This window comes from Ochotona curzoniae, unplaced genomic scaffold (assembly GCF_017591425.1).
Source record: "Ochotona curzoniae isolate NIBS_2020 unplaced genomic scaffold, NIBS_Ocur_1.0 scaffold_2476, whole genome shotgun sequence".
Classification (NCBI taxonomy): domain Eukaryota; kingdom Metazoa; phylum Chordata; class Mammalia; order Lagomorpha; family Ochotonidae; genus Ochotona; species Ochotona curzoniae.
The window spans coordinates 14,783,846-14,807,659 of record NW_024467095.1 but is presented as its reverse complement, the minus strand read 5'-3'; the positions used below and the strand labels follow the sequence as shown (position 1 = coordinate 14,807,659).

The window sequence follows — 23,814 nt, the reverse complement described above, 5'->3', positions numbered from 1 at the left end:
TCAGTCGGAATTTCACAGTGTCTATATCACTAAGCCATAGATTGCCTATACTGTAATATATACAATATATATGATATACTGTAATATGTAGCTCTCTTTTTAAAGATTCATTTATTTTTATTGAAAAGATTTACAGAGAGGAGGAGAGACAGAAAGAAAGATCTTCCACTCATTGGTTCATTCCCCAAGTGGCTGCAATGGCTGGAGCCAGGAGCTGCTTTTGGATCTTCAACACTGATGCAGAGTTCCAAAGTTTTGGGCCATCCTCAACTGCTTTCCCAGGCCACAGGTAGGAAGTGGAACAGCTGAGATATGAATCGATGTCCATATAGGATTCCGGCAATGCAAGATAAGGATTTAGCCACTAGGCCCAATATTTAGGTTTCTGAGCAGGAATAGCCAGCACAAGTGTTTGTTGACAGTAGAATCGAATGACTACATAATCCTAGGTTCTTGAAGTTATTCAGTGTTTGGTGACCACTGGCTGTGCAAAGCCTCTTTTTACTGCTCTGGATTGAGGATACACTGTTGATTTCTACCCCAAGTACAGTTCCCTTTCCCTTAGTGCTTGTCTGGTTTCTAGGCTGCTGGAGTTTGGGGAGTTCATTCATTTCACACTTGTGGACCCCTTTATCACCCTGGGGTGGTTCTTTTTAATTTAGACACACGTCTTATTGGTGGCATTTTTCATGGTATAGGAAGAACTAAATAGGAGCTCTTCTCTTGCTTAGCAGTTGTCGGATGCTGTTGCCTTCTACAAAGAAGGTAGGGTTGAAGATCTGAGTTCTGGGAGCTCAGGAGAGAAAGGCAGGCTGACCTTCAGTGGTCCTGAGTTTGAGGCAGGTGCAGGCAGAGAGGTAGAGGAAGAAGCAGCCTTTGGTACTTCTCCCAGCATTTTTCATGTTCTTGAAACCCTTTGAATTCCATGACACCTGTTCGCTTCTGTTCCCTTCTGTTATTCATGCTTTCCTTCCTGCTTTCTTGCTCATTCCGGTTGGTGTTCCTCTTTTGACAGCTCCGGTTCTGCAATTCTTTCCTGGGTTCCCCTTTCCCCACTCCCTCACAAACCTCAAGCTGGCCATGTTATAATCCATATTTCCTCAGCATTGCCCTGATGCCACATTTCCAGCATTGCCCAACCTCTCCTCTCCTTGTCAACTAACTTCCATTTCTCATCCTAAGGCTCAGTGTTACCCACTACAGCATTTTTGTAACAGCACAATGTTGATACTGGATGGAATATCAATAGGTGACCTGATCAAATAAAATATTATTTATCTAAAAAATGGAATGTTACACATCTGTGCAAAGGGTGACATTCTTTCTGCAATGATTAGAAATAATCCCCAAGGTTTCTTGTTAAGTGTACTGAATTTACTATCCAACACTTTTTTTTTTTTTTTGCAAAAGAGAGGTATAAATGGGCATACAAATGTATTGATTTTGTTTGCACATGGAAAGCATCATAGCAAAGCTATAACTGGCTACTGTGGATTGTGGCGTGGAATTGGACAGGTGAGGTAGGGAAGGTCAAAGAACACCTGATAGTCAATAACCTTGGTTAATGAACAGGAATATGTTACGTTCTTGCATTTATCCACTAACTTATTATTCCTATGAAGAGAAAGGACCACAATTAGCTCCTCAGTCATTCTTCTTACAATGGCAGGCTCACTACTTCCAAAGATACAATAGATGTTCCTTGCTCATGTTTAGAGTTCACTGAAAGATCATGTCGATTGAAAGCCGACTGCAGAGGACCATTACAACACAGAACAACATCCCCAGTGAGTGGGGCTTTGCAACTGCTATTCTCCTCTGAAGTCCACACTTGCTCATCTGTGTACAGGGCAGAAAGAATCAGAGAGAACGATTAACCCAGGATTCTGTGCTCCAATGAAACTTACCATATAATAACTGGAAACTTGAGCGATTGATCGTTTGCACTGTTACTCCCAATTCTCAGGGCAATAGTTTCGTAGTATTTTGCTTATTTTTCTACTTTCCCAAATTAATTACAGAAATACTTGTTTATTATATATAAGTCATACAATATTGTTATTAAACGGTATATCATATTCTGTCAGGAGCCTCTCTCACATCTGACTTTGGGACTTCTCTGTTGATTTCATCCAAGAGTGAGACAGAATTTACCGGCTGTTCAAATTTACACATGGACAACCTGGAAGTTCTGAGGAGGTAGTCCCAACTGAAAAAAAGCTTCCACTAGTGAAAGTGGAATTTGGTATCAAACTTACCCTAAGAGGGACAACCATGAGACTTAGTCAAGGCAAATAGTCCCAAAGATCAAGCAAGGTTGATGTTGTACCCGTTGTTTTTTTGACAGGCTTGTTAGCTTTAATTTCTTTGTCATTCACTCTATTCCCATGGACATTTTTTCTTAATGAAATAATAGCATATAAATTCTTAGCTCCTGGTGAACCCAAGCCAACACTACTTAGCTTTGACACTCTTACTAAGCAAAGAAGGACTCATTTAAATCATAATATAACTCCATAGAGTAATATTATTATAAATCAAAGAATTGTGACAGAAATGTAATTGACTTACTACATATCACATTGTTAGCACATAAGGACTCCATATTTAAACCTAGACTGTCTGGCCTGGGAGTTATTTCTCTTAAACACTGTGCCAAGTAGCCTACATTCTTAAACCATGTGATGGTGATTATTTGCTACAGGTCCAGATTTAATCAACATTAATGTTGTTGGTATATCAAAAGTCACTAAGAGTGAGAGGAAAGCTATGAAATGGAAGAAACTTTTGGCAAATCAGCTATTACATGAAGACATTACATGTAAAATGCAGAAAGAAAATTTGCAACCTAATAATGAACAGATCAATAACTCAACTTTAAAATGGGCAAAACATCTGAATAGATATTTCTCCAGGGAAGACATATAAAGGGAATAAGAACATAAAAAGATGTTTGACATTATTATCAGGGAAAATTTTTTTTTTAAAGATTTGTTTTTATTATTTTTTCATTGGAAAGGCGGATATACAGAGAGGAGAGACAGAGAGGAAGATCTTCCATCCGATGATTCACTCCCCAAGTGAGCGCAACGGGCCAATACTATGCCGATCCGAAGCCAGGAGCCTCTTCCGGGTCTCCCACGCGGGTGCAGGGTCCCAAAGCTTTGGGCCGTCCTCGACTGCTTTCCCGGGCCACAGGCAGGGAGCTGGAAGGGAAGTGGAGCAGCCGGGATTAGAACCGGCGCCCATATGGGATCCCGGGCGTGCAAGGCGAGGACCTTTAACCACTTGCGCCACCGCGCCAGGCCCAAGGGAAAATTTTTTAAGACATTTAATTTTTCCTTGAAAGTCAGGGAAGTTTTCACTTCCACTCAATTTTTCTCTTTTTCATTCCACACTGGGGTCAACTGGAACAGCACTAAGTCAATTTGATGCCAGCTATTGAGGGAGTCTTTGGATCAGTAGACTGTATTGGGTAGAAAGGATTCTGGAGAACTGAGTTGAAAAACACGGTGTGGTCAACAGGACCCACCAGACTACACTAACTTATTAAAATATACATATGGGATGACTTAATCAAATTCTGCAAAGCAAAAAGTGTTTATCCAAATTTCTGTTGTAAAGGAGCTATTTGGGATAAAGGGAAATGCCATAATAGGACACATTTTTTATCATGAATGATTTTTTTGGGTTTTGTTCAAAGATCTATGTTTCTTGGTCCCCTCATCCATTTAGATTTCTTCCGAGAAGTTTCTGAGCAGATTGCTGTGCTGCATAGACACCTCACCATTCCCATAAATAATATTCTCTCTGCTACAAGGCCAAATCTATGAGCTATCCCCAAGTTTAAATCAGTTCAGACTCAGGAGGGCTCTGCTTTCCCACCTTGGGGATGCGAATGGGAGAGAGCTGAGCAGAGCTGAGGTCACAGAAGCTAAATTGATCCCTTCTGCCCATGCTACTCTCTAAATAGTGTTGACGCCTGTCCAGTCTGCAGCTTCTCCCTGATTGTATGGGGGAGTACTCCAAGGATGAAAAAATTCTGTTAGTACCCTAGACCTTGTTGATAAGTCAAAAATGCACATTTCTACAGAAAGTGATGCCATTTTCATGCCAGTTAAACTGAATGCATGACACTGGCTCTATTTCCTGTAGATGGTTACAATCCAGGCCTCCAAAGCAGAATACAGAAGCTCATTTTCCTAAGCGGGCGAGGATCTCCCCTGGTGGAATGACTGAGTATACCACCTGTGTGGATCCAAACGGGGCTGCTCTTACGGGAAATGCGGTCTTAGGGATGGCTCAGAATGCAGTGTTTGCCTTGGTTGTGCATGTATAAGTATAGTAAGAAGAAGGGTAATGGTGCGTTAGTCCTGAGGATTCATAAGGGAGCTGTGCCAGTACACTGGCATAGTAAGTTGATGTCTGTATTTTCTGGACCAATCCCAGTTGGAAATATTCTCCTTTGCTGTCTCCCTAAGTATATTCATTCTTGTTGTAGAGTTGTGTTCGCTGGGGGTTCTTCTCGCAGATCCAGCGGTAAGTCACGTCACAGGATGCTGCATCAATTGTTTTTGATAGGCCTATGGTTGCACAGTTGAAATTCTCATTATGATTGGTAACTCTAGGTGAGAAAAGAAAGAAAGGTTAAGGCTTAGCATTTCAGCTCTGCCGTTCACTTACTTCAGGGGGAGAGTCTTCTAGCAGCTGTGCATGGAGGAATGGCTGGGAAACTAGGTTGGCATCCCGCATCTGAGCTGAGCCTTTTGCCCTGATATGAACTTCCTTTCCTAAACCCACTCCCTTCAAATACAGTTCTAACTTCATTTTTTTCTTGGCAACGATCTTGTGAGCTTTTGTGGATTCACACTATCTGAGATTAGCTTCTTCTGTTTGGTCAGAAATATCTGAAACTTTGCCCTTTTTTTCCTCAAGAAAAAATTTTTTGGACTGGCATGTATATTCACAGCAGGAGGACTAAAGAAAGTGTAATAGAGAGTTCCCATTGCTTCCTAGACCCAAGCTAGGCTTAAGCAAAAATCAATGGGTCTTTATTATTATTATTTCTGTCATTTAGTCTTTTTCATTCTGATGATTCTGATTTCATGGAAAAGTTATATGAGTTTCGGGCTTAAATAAATGCAGAATCAGACTGTGTGATGCTCAATATAATTTGAAGCCTTTTTTTTGGAAGGGGTTGTTAATTTAACTATTAGATGACAGTTTTAATAGAAGCTCTCTGTGGATGATCATGGTGATCATTGCAGATAATTATATATGTAAACTGTTTATCATAATTAGTGTTTGGCATTTAGTTGACATTGAATGAATATTAACATCTTCTTTATGGGGAAGCTCAGACACAGACTGGGGAATTAACCTGTTTTCAGAATCAATGTTTTCATATGAACATTGAGACTATTATGTTCTCCTCTGAAGATGATCTCTATGGTATGATCCGTAGGAGAAAACTCTTTGGGAATTAGAACTTCATAGTTTTAAGGCATTGACTAATTGCTTGTAATAACTTTTCTTTAGGTACAGAATCCCCATCTGGGGAAAGTTGTAGGCACTGGGTAGTAAGGTGTGATTTGTGGGTTAAAAGAGACTTATAAAACACAGTGAAGAAATGCTATGTGTATGTTGATTTGTTTGGGTCTTGATTTGAGCAGATAATTTGTTATATGAATACTATCATCACTACTTCAGGATGTTCAATATTTTCTATAAGAAAAAACTTTAAAAAATGTGTCTGGGAATAGATGGGTTGGAAGAAAGGAGGAACATCAAACGGCGGCAAGTCCCAGCAGGTGAACTACTTGAAGACAAATCTTAGGATTAATCTCTTGAGGACAGGAAAATGTGATGTTCACATACTTGCCACTGAATACTGAGTTGTTGATCCAGCGCCACTTCTTCTCGGCAGGTTGGTAGAGTAAGCCAATGAAGTATTTCTCAGCACCAGCTAGGTCCTGGAGATACTCCTAGAAATCAGAAGCAGGTCCTTGAGCTGATGGGCTCCATGATTATGTCTGATCTGGGAACAAGAAGGGCTGATAGGGAACTCGGGACTGACTATTGCTGGAATTGAGCACTAACTCCAGAAGTTCTCAATTCTCACACGGAGTTAGGAACACCTGGAGGTCTTGTTAAAAATGCAGACCAAGGGGCTTCTGATTGAATAGGTCTGATATTATGGTGATGTGACAATGCAGGGACCAAACTGTGGGATATGGTACTGTACAATCTGAAACAGGGTAGTCTTAAATGCATCTTTTAACATTTAACATCTCTGAACATAAGCTTGCTTTTATTGAAGGAACTTTTATATTATAAATAAGGTTGAATCAGAATGTGTTGATTGGTGAGTTACTGGCAAGCCATCAGTGTGATGAGCTGCTTCTGGGGTTAGCAAGGAGTGGAGACAGTGGAAACCCAAGGATCATATACCATTGCTATTGAGGACAGTCCCCAAAATCTAGTCTCAGGATGAGGGGTTAGAGGCTCTTCGCCAGCCACCTCTTCATTCCTCACCCACTCCACCTCCACCATACCACACGGTTCCCCATCCTTCTCACCACCTGGGCCCAGGGTAGGGTAAGTTGCTTTATGGCACCACTCCAACGATCTCACCATTTTCTCTGGGGTGTTGACAATTGCCAAAGTGGATCCTTTTGTTTGACAATCATCTCTGCTTTTGTTCCAAGACAACTCAGAGGTAGACAAGAAGAAACATCTTCCTTGATGAAGATCCCAGTCTTTGGGGCACACTGAAATGATTCAAGAAGAGAGATTAGCGAAATTAGTGGTTTGGATTGTGAATCCTGGAACTGAATCATAAAAGGTGGGGCGTGGGTTTCTTTCTAGCAATTATACAAAGCATTTTCAACTGAAGAAGAAATTTAACCACTCTAGTCTGACTTTAGTCTGTCAATAGTCACAGAAAGAATGAATTATAGGTCTTTATGGCCTTGTTGAGCAAATTCCATAAGAAAGGAGATGATGAGAAAGTCTTTAAGAATTCAGTACTTGGAGAGAGGAGAGGAGGTAGTAAAACATGAACTTTACCTGTTCCATAGCTCTGAGTGGGACTGAAGCCATAGCTTTTAGTGGGACTGAAGCCATAGCTTTTAGTGGAACTGAGGCTCTCATCTCTACTCCCAAATATTTGTGGGACTGAAATAAAAGGAAAAATCTAAAAGTTACTATAAAATAAATGAAACACACAGACATTGGGGCATAGGCACAGTTGTGTGTGTGTGACTCTTGTTCTCTGGATGTTGGAGATATTTCCAGATGCTTTCCTACTTCGGACCTTCCATATAACTAATTGTCATGCTTGACATGTCAAGTTTTATTTCATGTCTTCTAATTTATTTGTGTGTGTGTGTGTGTGTGTGTGTGTGTGTGTGTGTTGTGGAAGTAGGTGTGAATTTCTGGGAAAAGAAGAAGAAAAGAAGGAAGAGTGGTGGAGGAACTTAGCATCAAAGGGGTCTCTTGCCCCTTAGGTAATTTTTTGATAGTGTTATCCTTGTCAAACTTGTTAAACTGTGGGGTGCAGGCTGCTGTTCCCACTTCCAGTGTCCAAACCAAAACTGGAAGTATGATATTGTAAAAATTAAAAGAAAAATAAGAAAAAAAGGGGCAATGGAGGGTAGGAGGGAGAGAAGGAGGGAAGGTGTCCTGGGAAGTATCATTATGCTCTGAAAACTGCATGTGAGATAAAATCATTTCAAAAATTAAAGGAAAGAAGGAGGAGGAAGGGGTTTGAAGGAGGGGAGAAAGAAGGTAAATATGTTTATCTTTTCAGCATGGTTTCTATAATATACATAAAATCTATTACCTTTATATTAATAAAAATAAAATGCATAATTCTTGGCAGATTTTGGATATTTCTTTCACTAAGACTGTCTCAGCTCTAAGAATGATGTTAATAGGGTCATATTTCATGATTATAGGGTGGGGGGATAGCAGACAAAAAAGTTGATGAACTACTCGAGATTTCCTATAAACAGTAAGGAGAGTGTTCTTTCCCCTCTGATAAAAATAGGGGAATCAGTGTCACTCATATTTTCCCTAAAAACTCAGTTTCTACACTGGCTTCTGCAGTGGCTTGGGAAGCTTACTGGAACTTTATTCAGCAGCCCATTATCTAAATATACAGGTAAAATACAGGTTAGCATCCACTTCTTATTCTGTTCTTCAGCTCACAGACTGTATAATATTGAATGGCCTGGTTTCTTTTGGAAACTACTTTGGGATCAAAAATGAAAGAGCTCAGGGCCAGGCCCAGTAGCCTAATGGCTAAAGTCCTGGCCTTGTACATGCTGGGATCTCATATGGGCACTTGTTTATGTCCTGGCACCCTGCTTCCCATCCAGTTCCCTGCTTGTGGCCTGGGAAAGCAGTTGAGGATGGCCCAAAGCCTTGGGACCCTGCCTGCATAGGAGAACTGGAACCAGCTCCTGGCTCCTGGCTTCAAATCAGTTCACCTCTGATTTTTGTGGCCATGAACTAGCAAACGGAATATCTTCCTCTCTGTCTCTCCTCTTCTCTGTATATCTGACATTCCAATAAAATAAACAAGTCTTTAAAAAAATGGAAGAGTATGTATATATTTCAGGAATATTTGCTTTATGTAGCTTACTGGATGGGGTTGCTTAGTGGACATCAAGTTGAATTTGAAATGGTTTTTCTTGAAATGGTTTTTCTCTTGAAGACATTTGGAGTAAACTCTGTCTTCAGAGAAAGAGGTGGCTAGTTCTTAGAAAGGTCTTCAGGGGTGAAGCATTTAACAGGGAGAGCTGTGTGACTCACATCTTTCTTTATTCCTCCATAGCTTCTGTCATTGTGCCCCATTAATGTATCCTATTTTTTCTTAAATACTATGATTGGTCTAACATAAAACTTGTCACACTACACAGTCTCTCTTAAAACCATTTCTTGCAGGTAGATGCTTTTAGTCTAGGAAGTGTTTTGACGTTACAGACTGTACACTGTCCTCATGCTGAAAGGCAAGCTTAGGACCAGAAGGGTCTTGTTTTTCTCCCAGACATGAAGGAAAGGGAATTGGGGTGAGTGTGCTGCTGCAGGCTGAGCTGCTACTTGGGAAATGCACGTGGTATATCAGCGTTCCTGTCTTAGTCTTGCCTACTCTTCTTCTGATTCAGCTTCTTACTTATCTGCCTGGAAAGCAACAGATGACAGTTTCATATTTGAGATGCTGTTGCCTATACAGAAGATTCACTCAGAACACCTGGCTTTTGCATGGCCTAGCCCCAGCTGTAGTTGTCATTTGGGGAGTAAATCTATGGATAGAAGGTCTCCCTTTCTGTCTGTTTTTCTCTGTTTCTCAGTCACTGTCTTTCAGATAAACATATAAACAAATTAAAAAAAACACGAAAAGGACTAATTAGGAGATATTTATGAACCCTTTTGTATAAAAGAAAGGTTTAGGAAAGGAGGCCTTGGGGGAGTCTCTAAGAGTTCAGCACATCAGAAGCCGGATGATAAAGATGACGTCACCATCATGCAGTGTCCATTCCAGAGGGACCCATGAGGATGAAGACATCGTTGCTTTGACCAAAAATCTGGAGAACTGAAAAGATAGCAGGATGTTGACTCAGCCCCGGATCTGGGTGCTTGGTGCGTATAACAAGCTTGTACTTCCTGAGGGCGGCTGGGCAGTGTGACTCTCCTGGGTAATGGTGAACCACCTAACGCAGGTCAGTGATGCCTAATCAGTTACTCAAATTTCTACTCCTTTCTTCCTCTTTTAACTGGTAAGATTGGCACCTTCCTATTGTGTCTCGAGGAAGACCTGGTCTGCTTGCCCAATTGCGGGGTACTACTCACATTTCCTTCCTCATTTGTTTTCCATTTTGGCTTCAGGGTTTGGAGACAATTCTACTAATTCGAAATAAAATCCTGTGATGTGAATATTTTTTACTTTTATTAACTTATTTGAGTTAATTAATTTGTATGCCTATGGAGAGAAATTTCTCCCAAGTCCTATTACTGTATAAGTCACCTCTTAGCACAGCCTTATTTTTGACTTGAATTAGACAGTATTTTCTTTTTTAAAAAAAAGATTTATTTTCACATAATTTTAAAGACAGAGTTATGGGTGGAGAAAAAGAGAGAACTTCCATCATCTGTTTCACTCACCGACACTCACCAAACAGCCACAATGGCCACAACTGGGCTATGCCAAAGCCAGGAACCAGAAGATTCACCTAGGTCTGCCACACAAATGACAGGGAGCCAAGCACTTGTCCTGTCTTCTGCTGCTCTCCCAGGCATGTTAGCAAGCAGCTGGATTGGACTGGAGGTTGGGCAGCTAGAACTTGAACTACCGCCATGTGGGATGCTGGCAGCCATGAGGTAGTCTAAGCTGATACGCTACAACTCTGGCCCCAGAAAAAGTAGTATCAAAATATTTTTCAAAAAATATTTATGTAGGCATTTGAGAAACAAATACAAAGAGAAGACAGATGCAGAAAGAACTCCCATCTGCTGATTCACTCCCTAAATGTCTGTCACGGCTGGGAATCCAAAGTTGGGAGTTGGTAATGCAACCCAAGTCTACCACCTGTTGCAGGAACCCAGCTACTTAAACTATCACAGCTGCACCCAGAATGTAACGAGCAAGTTGGGAGCGAGAGACAGATGCGGGAACTGACCCCAGGTGTTCTGATGTAAGACATATTGATACTATGCTGAAATTTCATCTGCCTGTATTCTCAAATTTGAAAACACTAGGGGAGGCTGGTGTTGTCGTGTAGGAAGCTGAGCTTCTATCTGAAATGTGGGCATCACTTATGAGTGCCAATTGGAGTCCTACTACTCCATTTCCAGCTCCCTGCTATCACACCTGGGAAAACAGCAGAATATGGCCCGCCACGTGGGAGACCCAGAAGAAGCTCCAGGCACTTGGTTTCCTCCTAACCCAGTCTTGGCCTTTGGTGCATTAGCGAGTGAAACAGCAAACACAAGATTCTCTCTCTGTGTCCCCAGTAACACTGCATTCTGAATAATTAAAATAACAGTTATAGCGATTTCAATTCAGATTACCCAACTAATATTCTGGTTGAAAAGCTTTGCATGAGGTTCTAGCCAGTAGACAGTGGTTGATTCTATGTCTGTAATAAGGATCAAGGGAGCCAGCCCCATGTGTAGTTGGAGAATGAGAAGGCATTGCCAATTGTCCTCTATTGGATCAGCTACCCTCAGCTGTGGATACATTTGGCATTTAACCTTCAGATGTTTTGCATTTTGAGACAAGAGTCAAAGATGAGCAAGACAACACACAGGCTGGGGTAAGCCATTTTTGAAATACTTACAATACAGCAAAAATAAGGTCATTCCAATGACCTTAAGCACCACTACCACAAGCGCAGAGATTACCATATGCCAGTTCATGATGAAGGAGATGTGTGGGCCTGTGGGGTTAGAACATGCCACCATTAGAACCTGAGAATGAGTATTCCGTTCACCAGGACACACTGCGGGCTCTTGTTCAGATCCCCCCGGAGGGGTTGGAGGTAGGAAGATGGGCATGTCATGGATAAGTACAAAAGGAGAGCAGCACATGTCACAAGATAGATAGCAGCTTTGACATGCTGCCTCTCCTTTCCCATCCCTGAGTTCTGGGCCTCAGCCTTGTCTCTGTTTGTCACCCCCCAGGCTCTAACAAGCACGTCCTTTCCTAGATTTCGAGAATTCTTGGCCTTGCAGTGATTCTGGCTTCCCAGGACCTGGGTGTAACCTTGATCACACTGACATCTGAAAAAGTCTCAACTTCAGTACATCTGAGGTAGGTGACAGAGCAGCCATGTCTGGAGGGTCGTGGCATCGAGAACAAGACAACAGTCAGTGCAGAGGGGACAGACAGACTAACCTGCTTCCTCCTTCCGGGCTGGGCTGGCTTGCAGATGGGGGTCGTCCTGGTGGGGTAGGCAGGGGTATGATCTCCCTGAGAGCTCACTGCCTCTGCTCAGGCAGCGTTCTGCTTCACAGTCTCCCTGGCAGCGCACTCCAGCCAATCATCTTTCCTGTTCAGTGTTCACTGCTGAGGGAGCAGGCGGGGCCCAGAGGAGGTGGGAGTCTGAACTGTGGCAAGAGGAAGCTTCCTCCCGCCAGAGTTCCAATTTAGGGGAGCACTTGTAGGAGAATTTGGAAAACAAAATATCTTGATACAGATTCACCCCACCCTTTGGACTGAATTCCCTTGGGCCATAATGGGAAGAACAGGATGCTAACAGCCAGGGAATATCAACAAGGGGGAGTACTTTGTAACTTGTGTTGCAACACTTCTACACAGCCCAAATTATGTCAAAAGAGTTGTAAGGTAAGAAATCCAGCTGAGGCTCAAATTAGTGGGCAACTCTTTCTGTGCTACGTCTGTTCTGTTCACTCTCAGCTCTGCTGCACCTGTCATCTCTAAAATCAAATGTGTATAGCTGTTACAGCCTCTGCCTGTATTCTCACAAGAGGAGTAGGAAGGGCAGAATACATGGGTAGGTAGATGGTGCATTTAGAAACAGGACCATTTGTCAAACATTTTGCAAGTTACATGTTAAGAATAAACCAACACTATGTTACAGTTTTGGATAGTGTGCTATTTAATATATGCATAAAAGTCAATGAGTTATTTGACAGCGTGACAACTGTGACTCTTCAGTAAAGAATAGTGAGTACGAATGAACATTCTAAAGTTAGGTTGGGATTGGATTCCTGGATCTGGAATTCACTAGCTGAGTGTTCTTGACCAAATGACTTAATATATGTTAAGTTCCCAAGTTTTCCTCTTTAAGTAGGAATAAATCTGATAAATGCTCTAAAGGACTGTTGTGAGAAATAGCGGGGCAATCTTCGCAACGTTAAAACCACGACACCTGGCATCTTGAATAAAACTTCTGTGTATCCTGTGTGTCTTACACCTGATGCATCGTGGGCTCCTAACTGAACAAGTGTTTGTATGTTTCCTTAGTCACTCTCTTAAGCTAAGTTTCCAGAAACTGGAGTAACGGCAAAGGAGATGCCTTGAAAGTTAAGGTTGCATCTTGTTTTACTAGGATCATAATCTGAAGTTTTTAAGATTTGGGCGAAACTTGATTTCTCTGGACAGTGTACTCAGCTGTAGCCTGGGTTGCCATCCAGAAGTATTCCACTTATTTATTTGCTAGTAATTGATTCAATCTGTTAGGGTGGAGTTCAGCAACTTGATCAGTATAATGTAGGAATTTCCTGACTGGTAGAAAAAGACACTTTCTAATCAAATTAAAATATTGAGACTCTTGGATAGTAGGCCAATTTTCTACAAAGTAACAGTAAAGCAAATCTTTCATATACCATCACGACGGGAGAATATGTCGGTCAAAAGGGCTAGCCACAGAGATTTTTGGGGGTCACATTCTGGCAGATGCACTGGGAGATCTCTCTGTGTCTTCTGAGAAAGTCTAAGGAAACTTCCAAATACTTCTTCAATCTTTGAGTTTTTGAAAATGTCAGAAGTGCTGCTACAAGTCAAGACCTGTAAATGTAATTAAAAATGCCACTAAGAGGTCATTAGAAGGTAAGGCCGGCATCGTTGGGACCAGCATTGGAAGGGCCTTCTGATCACACATAGTTTGGAGTGTCCCCACTTGCTTCAGGTGATAACCAATGCGTCCTGCTTACTAAGTAACCTACATTCACCCATGCTGTACTACTAGCACTGTGTTAACTTTTGACAAGATTTGCTTGTTTTATTCCAAGTGCAGAATGAGAGAGAGAAAGACAGAGCGAGAGAGAGAGGGAGAACGTATCACTCAAGTGTTGGCAGCAGCCAGGAGAGAGGCAGGCTCATGTCAGTGGCCAGCAGTCCTGTCAGGTCTCCCCCATGAGCTGTAGGAGCCCAGATACTTGGGCCACCTCTTGCTGCTTTCTCAGGAGGAGTGGCAGGAAGCTAGATTGGAAGTTGAGCAGTAGGAACTGAACTAATAAGGGATGCTAGAGTCACATGTGACGGTTTAACCTGTTACATTTTAAAAAAGATGTATTTTTTTTTATTGTAAAGTCAGATATACAGAGAGGAGGAGAGACAGAGGGGAAGATCTTCTGTCGATGATTTACTCCCCAAGCGACTGCAATGGCCGGTGCTGCCCCGACCCAGGGCCAGGAGCCCAGATCCTCTTCTGCGTCTCCCACGCAGATGCAGGGTCCCAAGGCTTTGGGCTTTCCTTAACTGCTTTCCCAGGCCACGATCAGGGAGCTGGATGGGAAGTGGAGCTGCGGGGGTTAGAACTGGCACCATATGGGATCCTGGTGTGTTCAAGGTGAGGACTTTAGCCACTAGGCCACAGTGCCAGGCCCTAACCTGTTACATTTAAACACTAGTCCAAACATGAAACAATTTAAAAATTAGATTCCACTCAGCAGGGTGACAACCTAGAATTCACAGAATGCTCAGAAAAGGCCAAGTTTGGAAGTAAATGGAGGACTCTGTAGTAGAATTCAGTTATTCTCACAGGGTCCCTAACCTGATAATGTTGGAGGTGGGAGGTAAAGGGGGACTATGGGGCCTGAAGGCAGGGTGATTTAGAACTGTCAGGTTCTGGAGCTTACCAGGAGCAGTGATCCCATGGAAGCAGTGATGCTTGGCTTCCACCATGCATGGTGGCTCATGGAATAATGTGCAAGTGACAGTCATTCCAATTGAATGGTGAGGCAATTACCCCATTAACATCATACTACAGCAACACCACAGAAAAGAAGCACTATGTCCAGTGGTCACATTTCCTGCTCAGGTTGCCTATAACCTGATGATAGAGAACTGGAATAAAGGGACCCGTGCTGAGCATATGTGACAAAGCCACAGTCTGAAGTGCTGACATCCCATATGGGCAAAAGTTCCAGTATCAGCTTGTTCCACTTTCAATTCAGCTCCCCACTAATGTACCCAAGAAAGCAGCAGAAGACAGCACAAGTGCTTGGTTCTCCTACCACCCACATAGGGGGCCTGGATGAAGTTCCTGGCTCCTGGCTTTGGCATGGGTCTGTACTGGTCATTGCGGCTATTTGGAAGAATGATCCAGTAGATGGATGACCTTTCTGTCTCTGCAACTCTATCTTTCAAATAGGGTAGATAAATAAGTTTTTTTTTTTTTTTTTTTAAATGGAGCTGGACAAAAGGAAAGACATTCCCTACCTTCCTTACTTAAGTCCTGTGTGGTGTCTGAGCCTTACAGTAGCCACAGGACCCATTGCGACTTGAGTGTGAGTAGAACTCCTCTCTAACTTCAGAGTTTAATTATGCAAAAGAAAGTCATTGGAGGTGCTGGAAAGGACATAGAATAGGGTGAGGACTGTGAAACAGGAGGTCCAGTGTCCTTACAAGGCAGCAAATGTTAGAAAACGTTAGGATTCTTTTCACTTTTTTTTTTTTTGGTTAAGGTTTTAGAGAACAATGACTTCATGACAGGATTATCATGAAACAAATACATGCTTTGGGATTTAATGACTGATTTATATATTTTTTTTAAAAAAAATATGTGAGTGAAGATCTCTGAGTAGCTGGTTGGAATAGAAAAAGTTGGAAGATGTTACTGAAACATGAATGTGGAATTTAGAGGAAAAAGGAAAACAAAATGGAGTGGAATACAATTAGAAGACAAACAAAGGGATTGTTAGACCCAATAGACCTTCTCATGGACTGTGGTCTGTCAGAGAGAAAAACAGAAAAACACAGAAATCAGAAGAGCAATGAGTCAAGAAAATGTAGGTGAAAAAGCTAAAAGCTAGGCAGAAATCAAAGACAAAAGTTCCCAGCCTAATACATTCTGCTGAATCCCTATCTTCTACCTGTCCACCCACCCCAAATGAAATAAATAAACAATTCCAGGGACTGGCAGCCTAGCATTTCACATCAAAGTGTCCAAGTTTGACCACTGGCTGTAACTCCTTATTCCAGCTCTCTGATAATGTAAACATTGGGAAACATCAGATATGGCTCAAGTAAGTTGATCCCTGAGAACTTGGCTTCATCCCGCCCCAGCCCCAGCTGTTGTGGAAATCTCAGAAATAAACCGGAATATGGGAGCCCTATTATTTATCTTCATGTCTTCATAAATAAATAAATAAATAAATAAATAAATACTCTATAGGTGTTTGGGTAGACAAACTTACAAAGAAAATGAAATATTCATTTTACTTTAAATTTTTTTTTGTTAAAAACTCACCAGCTTAACAGATTATAACTCAACATCTATTTTTTAAAAATTTTATTTTTGAATTTTTATTGGAAAGGCAGACTTTACAGAGAAGCAGAGTAAAGGAGAAAGATCTTCTGGCTGCAGTAGCTGGAACTGAGTTCATCTGAAGCCAGGAGCTAGGAGCTTCTTCCTTGTTTCCCATGTGGATGCAGGGTCCCAAGGCTTTGGGTCTTCCTTGACTGCTTTCCCAGGCAGCAAGCAAGGAGTTAGGTGGGAAGTGGAACAGCTGGGAGGGGCATGAACCAGTGCCCATATGGGATCCTGACACATGTAAGGCAAGGACTTCAGCCAGTAGGCTACCTTGCCACACCAAACATAGTTTTAAGAGACAAACAATGCATGGCTTGTAAAGTACCACAACAGGCTTATTGTCTGGCTGCAGCAACAGCATCCCATATGGGATCTGGGTTTGGGTCCTGGTTGCTCAGTTTCCAATCCAGCTCCATGCTCATGCATCCAGGAAAGCAGCAGAGGAAGGCTTAAGTTCTTAGGACCCTCCACCTAGTTGGGAGACCCAGAAGAAGCTCCTGGCTCCCAGCTTCAGACTGACTCAATTCTAGCCTTCGCAGCCATTTGGGAAGTCAGCCAGTGGATACAACACCTCTTCTCTCTCTCTCCTTCTTTCTTAGCCTTTCAAACAAAGGTAAATCAATTTTTTTTTTTTAAAGAAATAAACACCCTAATTTGGGTAATAATAATACAAATGAAATCCAATATAGCATGAGATCTATAAGTTGATCATGGATGTTGCTGTTAGAACTTTGAATTTAGAGTCCAGCCCCCCATCTTTCCATACCCAGAGTGCTCCAAGCTTGTCTGCAGCCTTAAAACAGTTTATCATTATATTCTGGATTCTTCAGCCTGACACCTTCTCAGCGCTTCATCTCTTGTGAGCAAGTGCTCAGACAAACGTCTGCTTCATCACTCCCACCCCTCTGAGAGAGACAGGTGGCAAGGGGTCAGCTGAGGTTGCACACACAGCCCACAGATCACTTTGAGTAGACCAGTATTTTAGCTTCATCTCTTCAGTGTTATAAGTTTGGATGTACATCTGAGACGTATTGAGAGTCTAATAGATATTTGTGTGTCCGCAGAGCAGTGGTAGGTAGGAACTGGGGCTTAGCCAAGTCTCTGGATGCCTTTCCTGTACCACTGCCTCCTTGGAAGCTCTAGTCCTGTTTGTAGAGCTGTTTTTTTTGGAACAGTGTAAGAATTGTATCAGGTCATGCCTCCACTGAAAGAGGGTGAACAAAAGATGGAATGGAGACCGTGGGAGAGATCTATTTCTTTGTGAAAAGCAAGTGATATCTTATGTATTAAAGGTGCAAGATGGAGGCCTGGTGTGGTAGCCTAGTGGCTAAAGTCCTTGCCTTGCAAGCGCCGGGATCTCATATAGGTGCCAGTTCTAATTTCGGTGGCCATGCTTCCCATCCAGCTTTTGCTTGTGGCCTGGGAAAGCAGTGGAGAATGACCCAAAGCCGGATTGGCTCAGCTCCAGACGTTGTGGTCACTTGGGGAGTGAATCATCAGACGAAAGATGTTCTCTGTCTCTCCTCCTCTCTGTATATCTGACTTTCCAATAAGAATAAATAAATCTTAAAAAAGAAAAGCTTTGACATTTTAGTATAAAATGTCAAATTAGTAATGAACTACAGAAAAATTCTGAGGTGTCTTAAAGTCATACTTACTGGTGAACTTGACAACAATGTGGCAACATTTCATAAAAAGGAACTTCTCTGTTGATTGCCTCAATGATTAGGAAACACACTGTGCTAATAATATATCATGATGTGGCAATGGATACTGTACAGCAGACATGCGTGAGTGTTTGGAACCACTAAAATATGTGGGGCTTTGCATGATGAGTTGAGTTCGTAACACAGTTGTCTACTGTAATATAACAATATTCTGTGGACTATTATTTCTAGGACCACCCATCCCTATACCCAAATATGGAAATGTTCAAGTGCTTTATATAAAATGAGCTAATGAGTGGGGCATCTGGAATAGAACCAGCACCCATATGGGATCCTGGTGCTTGTAAGGTGAGGATATTAGCCTTTAGGTTATTGTGTCAGGCCCCATGGAGATTACATTTAACACCCCACTTCTGGGGCTAAAGTCCTCACCTTGAACGCGCCATGATTCCATATGGGCGCCGGTTCTAACCCCAGCAGCTCCACTTCCCATCCAGCTCCCTACTTGTGGCCTGGGATAGCAGTGGAGGACAGCCCAAAGCCTTGGGACCCTGCACCCATGTGGGAACCCTGGAAGAAGTTTCTGGATCCCGGCTTTGGATCAGCACTGTCCGTTGTGCTCACTTGGGAAGTGAATCATCGGACGGAAGATTTTCCTCTCTGTCTCTCCTTCTCTCTGTATATCTGGATTTGTAATAAAAAATAAATAGTCTTAAAAAAAAAAAACCCACTTCTGTGCAATACAGGTGTCCCAGACAGTGGCTTAACCTGCTGTCATAATGTTTCCCCTTATAGTTTTTTATAAAATTAAATGTAGATCAGTTTCACGATGTGATAACTTCTTGTTTCTCTACTTACCTATGAAAAGTGAAAACTGTATTTACAGGAAGATGGAGTCAAGAATTTTTACAGAAGCTTTATTTTAATAGCCTCAAGTGTTAAATAATGCAAATGTTCGTCAACAGTAAATGGATAGGCAAATTGTAAGTGGATGACACCAAATCATGTAAATACGTATATGAAAAAAATGTTCCATATCTTAGTTTATCAGGGAAATGCAAATTAAAGCCAGATACCATTACGCACCTGTTAGACGACCCAAGAAATAGAACACTGACATCACCAAATCCCAGCGAGAATGTGCAATAGCAGAAAGTCTTCCTGCTGGTGGGAATTGGTGGCAATGCAAAATAGTAAGCCTTTTTGGAAGATAATTTGATGGAAGATAATTTGATGGAAGATAATTTGGAAGATAATTTAATTTTTAAATGCAAAATCGAACATGCCCCTATTGTGTGCTATAGTGTTCATATTCCTTGGGATATATGTAAAGGAGTTGAAAGCTCATGTTTACATAAAAACCTACACAGTAGTTAATATTTTTAAATATTAAGTTAGCACCAATAATGAGGAATAAATGAGAGGTTGTGTTAAAAGCCAACCATGTTATTTTGAAGTATAAATATTATTTCAAAATGGTGACTTCTCCTGGTTTGGCTTATACCAAATGATAAAAGCTACATTGTCTAAAGGCTTTACACTGAATATTCCACTTTTCTACTTTGTTCATTTAGTCAATCTAGGGAATCAACACTGTTATGTCTGTCCAGGTTAGATGTAGAGCTTTAATTTGTATTCATCTGTGGGTGATTCCACTGATATAAAATAGAGAGAATTTCAGTTATAGATTAAATTAGGAATTTTAATGAAACATCAGAAGTATTTTAATGAAGAACTGGAAGCATATTTACAAAAGTCAACACGGCATCCTGGAATCCGCCCCGTGTCCTTCTCTTAACTGTTCAGCTCAGGACCCAGTGTAGAATGGTCCCCAGAGTTCTCCTTAACTTGGCATTGCTTGAGATCAGGACGGCTGCATGTCCAGTGGGACAAGCTGCCATCAGCATTACACAGACCATGCCCCCCGTCTTGCTGTGCCACTTTGTCCGTAAGGGCACAGAGATCCAGGCAGCACCAAATGAGACCACATAGAAGCAGAGGGAGGACACCAAGGACCTCAGGGCTTTGATGTGGGCCTTCAGGCTAGGGTCTTGGTTATCTCTGGTGTGGGTCTTCATTGCTCTCACGTGCTTCCTCAGGGATGCAATCAGCAGCCCGGTAGAAATCAGAAAAGACAGAAACAGGGGAATGGAGACCACATTGCAGAAAAGGAAAGAAAATGAGAAATGGAAGTTTGTCATGTGCAAATTGAGCTCTGTGTTGTTCCTGAATAACAGAGACGTGATTGAGATGTGAGATCTGCTGAAGAAATCCCACACACAGAAGACCGAACAGATGCAGGAGAACAAGATAGCTCCTAGGAGCAACTGGCGGATCTTCCTGGAGATCAGGCTTACCAAGCATAGCAGGAAGGCGTCGGAGAAGCGGGCGACCTTGGAGCAGTAGAGGAGACTGAGGCAGGTGCTTAGCCAGAGGCTGACTTGGTTTGTGACTATCCAGAATATGATGACGATTTGGTAGCTGTGGCTCAGAGGATCCTTCATCTGTTGCAGAAATGTGAGATGGATGGCATCCAGAAACAGCAGCCCATGCAGAAAAATCCGGGTGATGCCAAGACACAGCAGTACCAGGTCACAGTTGCTCAGTGGCCGTTGCTTGACCACATCCCAGCAATTCACCAAGACAATGAAGGCGTTGGCCAGCATCCCCACTGCTAGTTCCAGCAGGGAAAGAGATATGAATGTAATCTTGACTTCGTAGGACACAGATAATTCAGGAGTCAGAGTTAACATGCTGCTTTTTTCCTGGTTAGCTGATCTACATAAGACTCAGATACCACCCAGTGGAGAAGTGTGTCTCACAGCCAGGATCTTGCCTTTACACAGTATGCAATTCTTATCTGAGCTCTATCACAAAGTGGGGACACAAGAACCTCAACATCAAGCCCAGAAGGATGCTGTTGCTTCGGAGGGTCTCTTGGAAATGCACAAGGCTCATCCCGAGGGTGGCTAATTTCAAGTTAGACTCACAGCTCTGACTTCTCGGGTGACACAGAAACTTTTTGAAAAAATAAATTCAGGTGTCCCGTTGCAACAGCTTCCCCAGAAGGCCACAGCACAACATCAGGGATGCAAATAAGATAGGGTCTTGTTTCCTTAGTTCAATTTTGCATGTCCATCTGGACATGTGGGGGTAGAAGACAAAACAGGATTTGCTTATGGATTTCAAGAAAACTGGCAGCAGGCAAAGCAGATATTTTTAACGAAGTGAGGTTTGAACTAGTTTCCATTTGCATGCTTTGTATTTCCTTCGAGGCTGTCATCACAGGCTATGTTTTAATGAGGACAGGTGCCTTCTGGCGCCACTGTGAGTGACTGCCGCTTTGGTTGCCATTGCCAAAGGTTTTAATTCAATCATCTTTATTATGCGAGACCCTGTGCTTGTTAAAAGGAGTCTTAGCATGGACTAGACCAGCATCTTCGCAAGAAAAAAAGAGGCCATCTGACCTGAGTTGTTGAGGGAGAATTTTGACTCTTCTGTCTCTCACTCTGACTTCTTCACTCATTTGCTACAAAGCAACACTGGAGGTCCTGGCAGAAGGGCACTGAGGTCACAGCACTGCTCCTCGCGGCCCTTTCAGAGTTATCCATCTCCTTCCTGACCAGCAGGCCCCGAGCCCACCGAGGGCTGAGACAATGGTGTTCACTGGCTGCAAGAAGCACTGGAAACAAAATGGTGAGGGATGTTCGTTTCTTAGGGAGAACTCACAATCTTACATAGGAGGGGAAAAATAGGGACGGCAGAAGGGCGGTCCCAACAATACTCCACCCAGCAATAATTCCAATTGGCTAATAGAGATGCCTGTCTCTCTGGACCCTCCAACCAGAAATCACATACTGCACATAGAGGTGGAAGCTATGTCTTAAACCACAGGCAGGTAAGCCGAAATTCATTACCTGAGGTAACCACACGTGAGCCTGGAATTGTGACCAGCATGTGATGTCTCAGCAGTAAATGTGGATTATGGTTACCGTTGTTCTCATGTGGTTATTCTTTTCAAATGAATTTTAAAATGACTGTTTAATTGTATGGATAATGGGGGTGCAGCATGATCATTTGAAACACATATTCAGTATACAAATATCAGATCTGGTCATTAGCCTTTTCATATCCTGTTTGACTGAAGATCCTTACTTTTTAAAATCGTTTTTTTTTTTAAATATTTAAAGATTTTTAGACCTATCTTCAGACCATAGAAGGTCTCCCCAGGAGGCCACTGAACTTATCTGGACAATAAGACGCTGAACTTTATGCTAGGCATGTGTTTGCAAGCAATGAATCTCAACTGAACTTGAACTATGGTTATGCAGCAAGGTGGAGGAATCCACCATGGGGGGAGGGGTATGGGGAGGGGGGGGGGGAATCCCCAGCGCCTATAAAACTGTACTACACAATACAGTGTAAGCAACAATAAAAAAAAAAAAAAAGATTTATTGACTTACTTGAAAGGCAGAGTTGAGAGTGAGAGAGAGAGAGAGAGAAAGAGAAAGATGTCCCATCAGTTGGCTTGCTCCCCAAATGTCTGCAAAAGTCAGAGCTGGGCTGGTGCAAAGTCAGGAGCCAGGAGCTTTTTCTGGGTCTTCCATGTGGTTTCAGGGGCACAAGGCCATGGGCCATCCCCAGTTGCTTTCCCAGGTACATTAGCAGGGAGCTGGATTGGAAATGAAATGGCCTGGCTCTATGTAGGTCTGTAGGGGATGCCAGCACCACAAGCAGTGACTTTGCCTGTGATGCCACAGTGCCTCCCCTTCTTAATTTCTTTGTAAGTAGAAACATTAAGTAATTGGTCACTAAAAATGTTCCTGTTTCATTCTAGCCTGTTCATACACAGAGAGTAATACAGTGCTGTATCTAAACAAGTAGCATTGCAACTGTGTTTAACTCCTTGTGTTTGTGACTACCTCATGTGGGTCATTTGTTCCTTATTATATACCAGACTAAGAAATTGAATTTCCTGCTTTCAACTGAGCAACATTCCCCCTTCTCTACACTCCACCAGGTGGCAGTATTGTACCAAAGGTGTTCAGGAAAACTTTGCTTCCTGTCCACAGTCCAGATGGAAACAGCTTGGTCCACTGCACAAACAGAATTACAGAACATCCAAATTACAACCTCCCCTGTCCCGTCATAATTCATGGAGGCAATCAGACACGTTGTCTGTGCTGGATTTTTGGAGGGACAAATCCCACCATAACTCCAAGGGATCTTTCATAGAATAGCACAAACCACCAATGACACTCTCACTCTCACTTGCCTTATACACACGCTGTAAGAATGACATAAGCTTTTATGTAGATAGCCTTTAGCAATTGGCTATTGGAAAACTGATTAGGAAACTAAGAAGCTCAAAATCAGTCTCTAATAAGAACATAATAAAAGCAGTGACGGGAACAAAAATTATTTTATCAGCAATTATAAAAAGCTAAACACGTCTTTACTTAACAAAGTTGTGTTTGGATTTTTGCTGCCACTGGACTTGAAGTCTTTGGACTGAATGATTTTTTTTAAAGATTTATTTATTTTTTTATTACAAAGTCAGATATACAGAGAGGAGGGGAGACAGAGAGGAAGATCTTCCGTCCAATGATTCACTCCCCAAGTGAGCCGCAACAGCTGCTGCTGCACTTATCGGAAGCCGGGATCCAGGAACCTCTTCTGGGTATACCACGTGGGCTCAGAGTCCCAAAGCTTTAGGCTGTCCTCCACTGCTTTCCCAGGCCACAAGCAGGGAGCTGGATGGGAAGTGGAGCTGCTGGGATTAGAACCTGCGCCCATATGGGATCTCAGCGCGTTCAAGGCTAGGACTTTAGCTGCTAGGCCACGCCGCTGAGCCCAGACTGAAT

At 42.4% G+C, this 23,814-nt stretch overlaps 2 protein-coding genes across 2 annotated transcripts; both read right to left on the bottom strand.

Annotated features, from left to right (window-relative positions):
• Window positions 1-3,390: 3,390 nt before the first annotated feature.
• CLEC5A (C-type lectin domain containing 5A) lies at window positions 3,391-12,225 on the bottom strand. The gene is made up of 6 exons (XM_041002011.1): window positions 11,900-12,225; window positions 11,343-11,441; window positions 7,069-7,176; window positions 6,634-6,770; window positions 5,878-5,984; window positions 3,391-4,624 (listed from the first exon to the last, which is right to left on the bottom strand). The coding sequence occupies exons 2-6, from the start codon at window positions 11,419-11,421 to the stop codon at window positions 4,477-4,479; spliced, it is 579 nt and encodes a 192-aa protein (XP_040857945.1). The 5' UTR covers window positions 11,422-11,441; window positions 11,900-12,225; the 3' UTR covers window positions 3,391-4,476.
• A 7,527-nt stretch (window positions 12,226-19,752) lies between these two features.
• Window positions 19,753-20,918, bottom strand: TAS2R38 (taste 2 receptor member 38). The gene has a single exon (XM_041002010.1). The coding sequence runs from the start codon at window positions 20,701-20,703 to the stop codon at window positions 19,753-19,755; it is 951 nt and encodes a 316-aa protein (XP_040857944.1). The 5' UTR covers window positions 20,704-20,918.
• Window positions 20,919-23,814: the final 2,896 nt, after the last annotated feature.

Excerpts from the sequence above, each read along its gene's own strand:
- CLEC5A (XM_041002011.1), bottom strand. The coding sequence starts at position 11,421 with ATGAACTGGCATATGGTAATCTCTGCGCTTGTGGTAGTGGTGCTTAAG. Across the intron at positions 6,771-7,068 it reads CACTCAGAGCTATGGAACAG|TGTGCCCCAAAGACTGGGAT; the intron begins GTAAAGTTCATG and ends GAATCATTTCAG. Across the intron at positions 5,985-6,633 it reads TCAACACCCCAGAGAAAATG|GAGTATCTCCAGGACCTAGC; the intron begins GTGAGATCGTTG and ends TCTGATTTCTAG.
- TAS2R38 (XM_041002010.1), bottom strand. The coding sequence starts at position 20,703 with ATGTTAACTCTGACTCCTGAATTATCTGTGTCCTACGAAGTCAAGATT.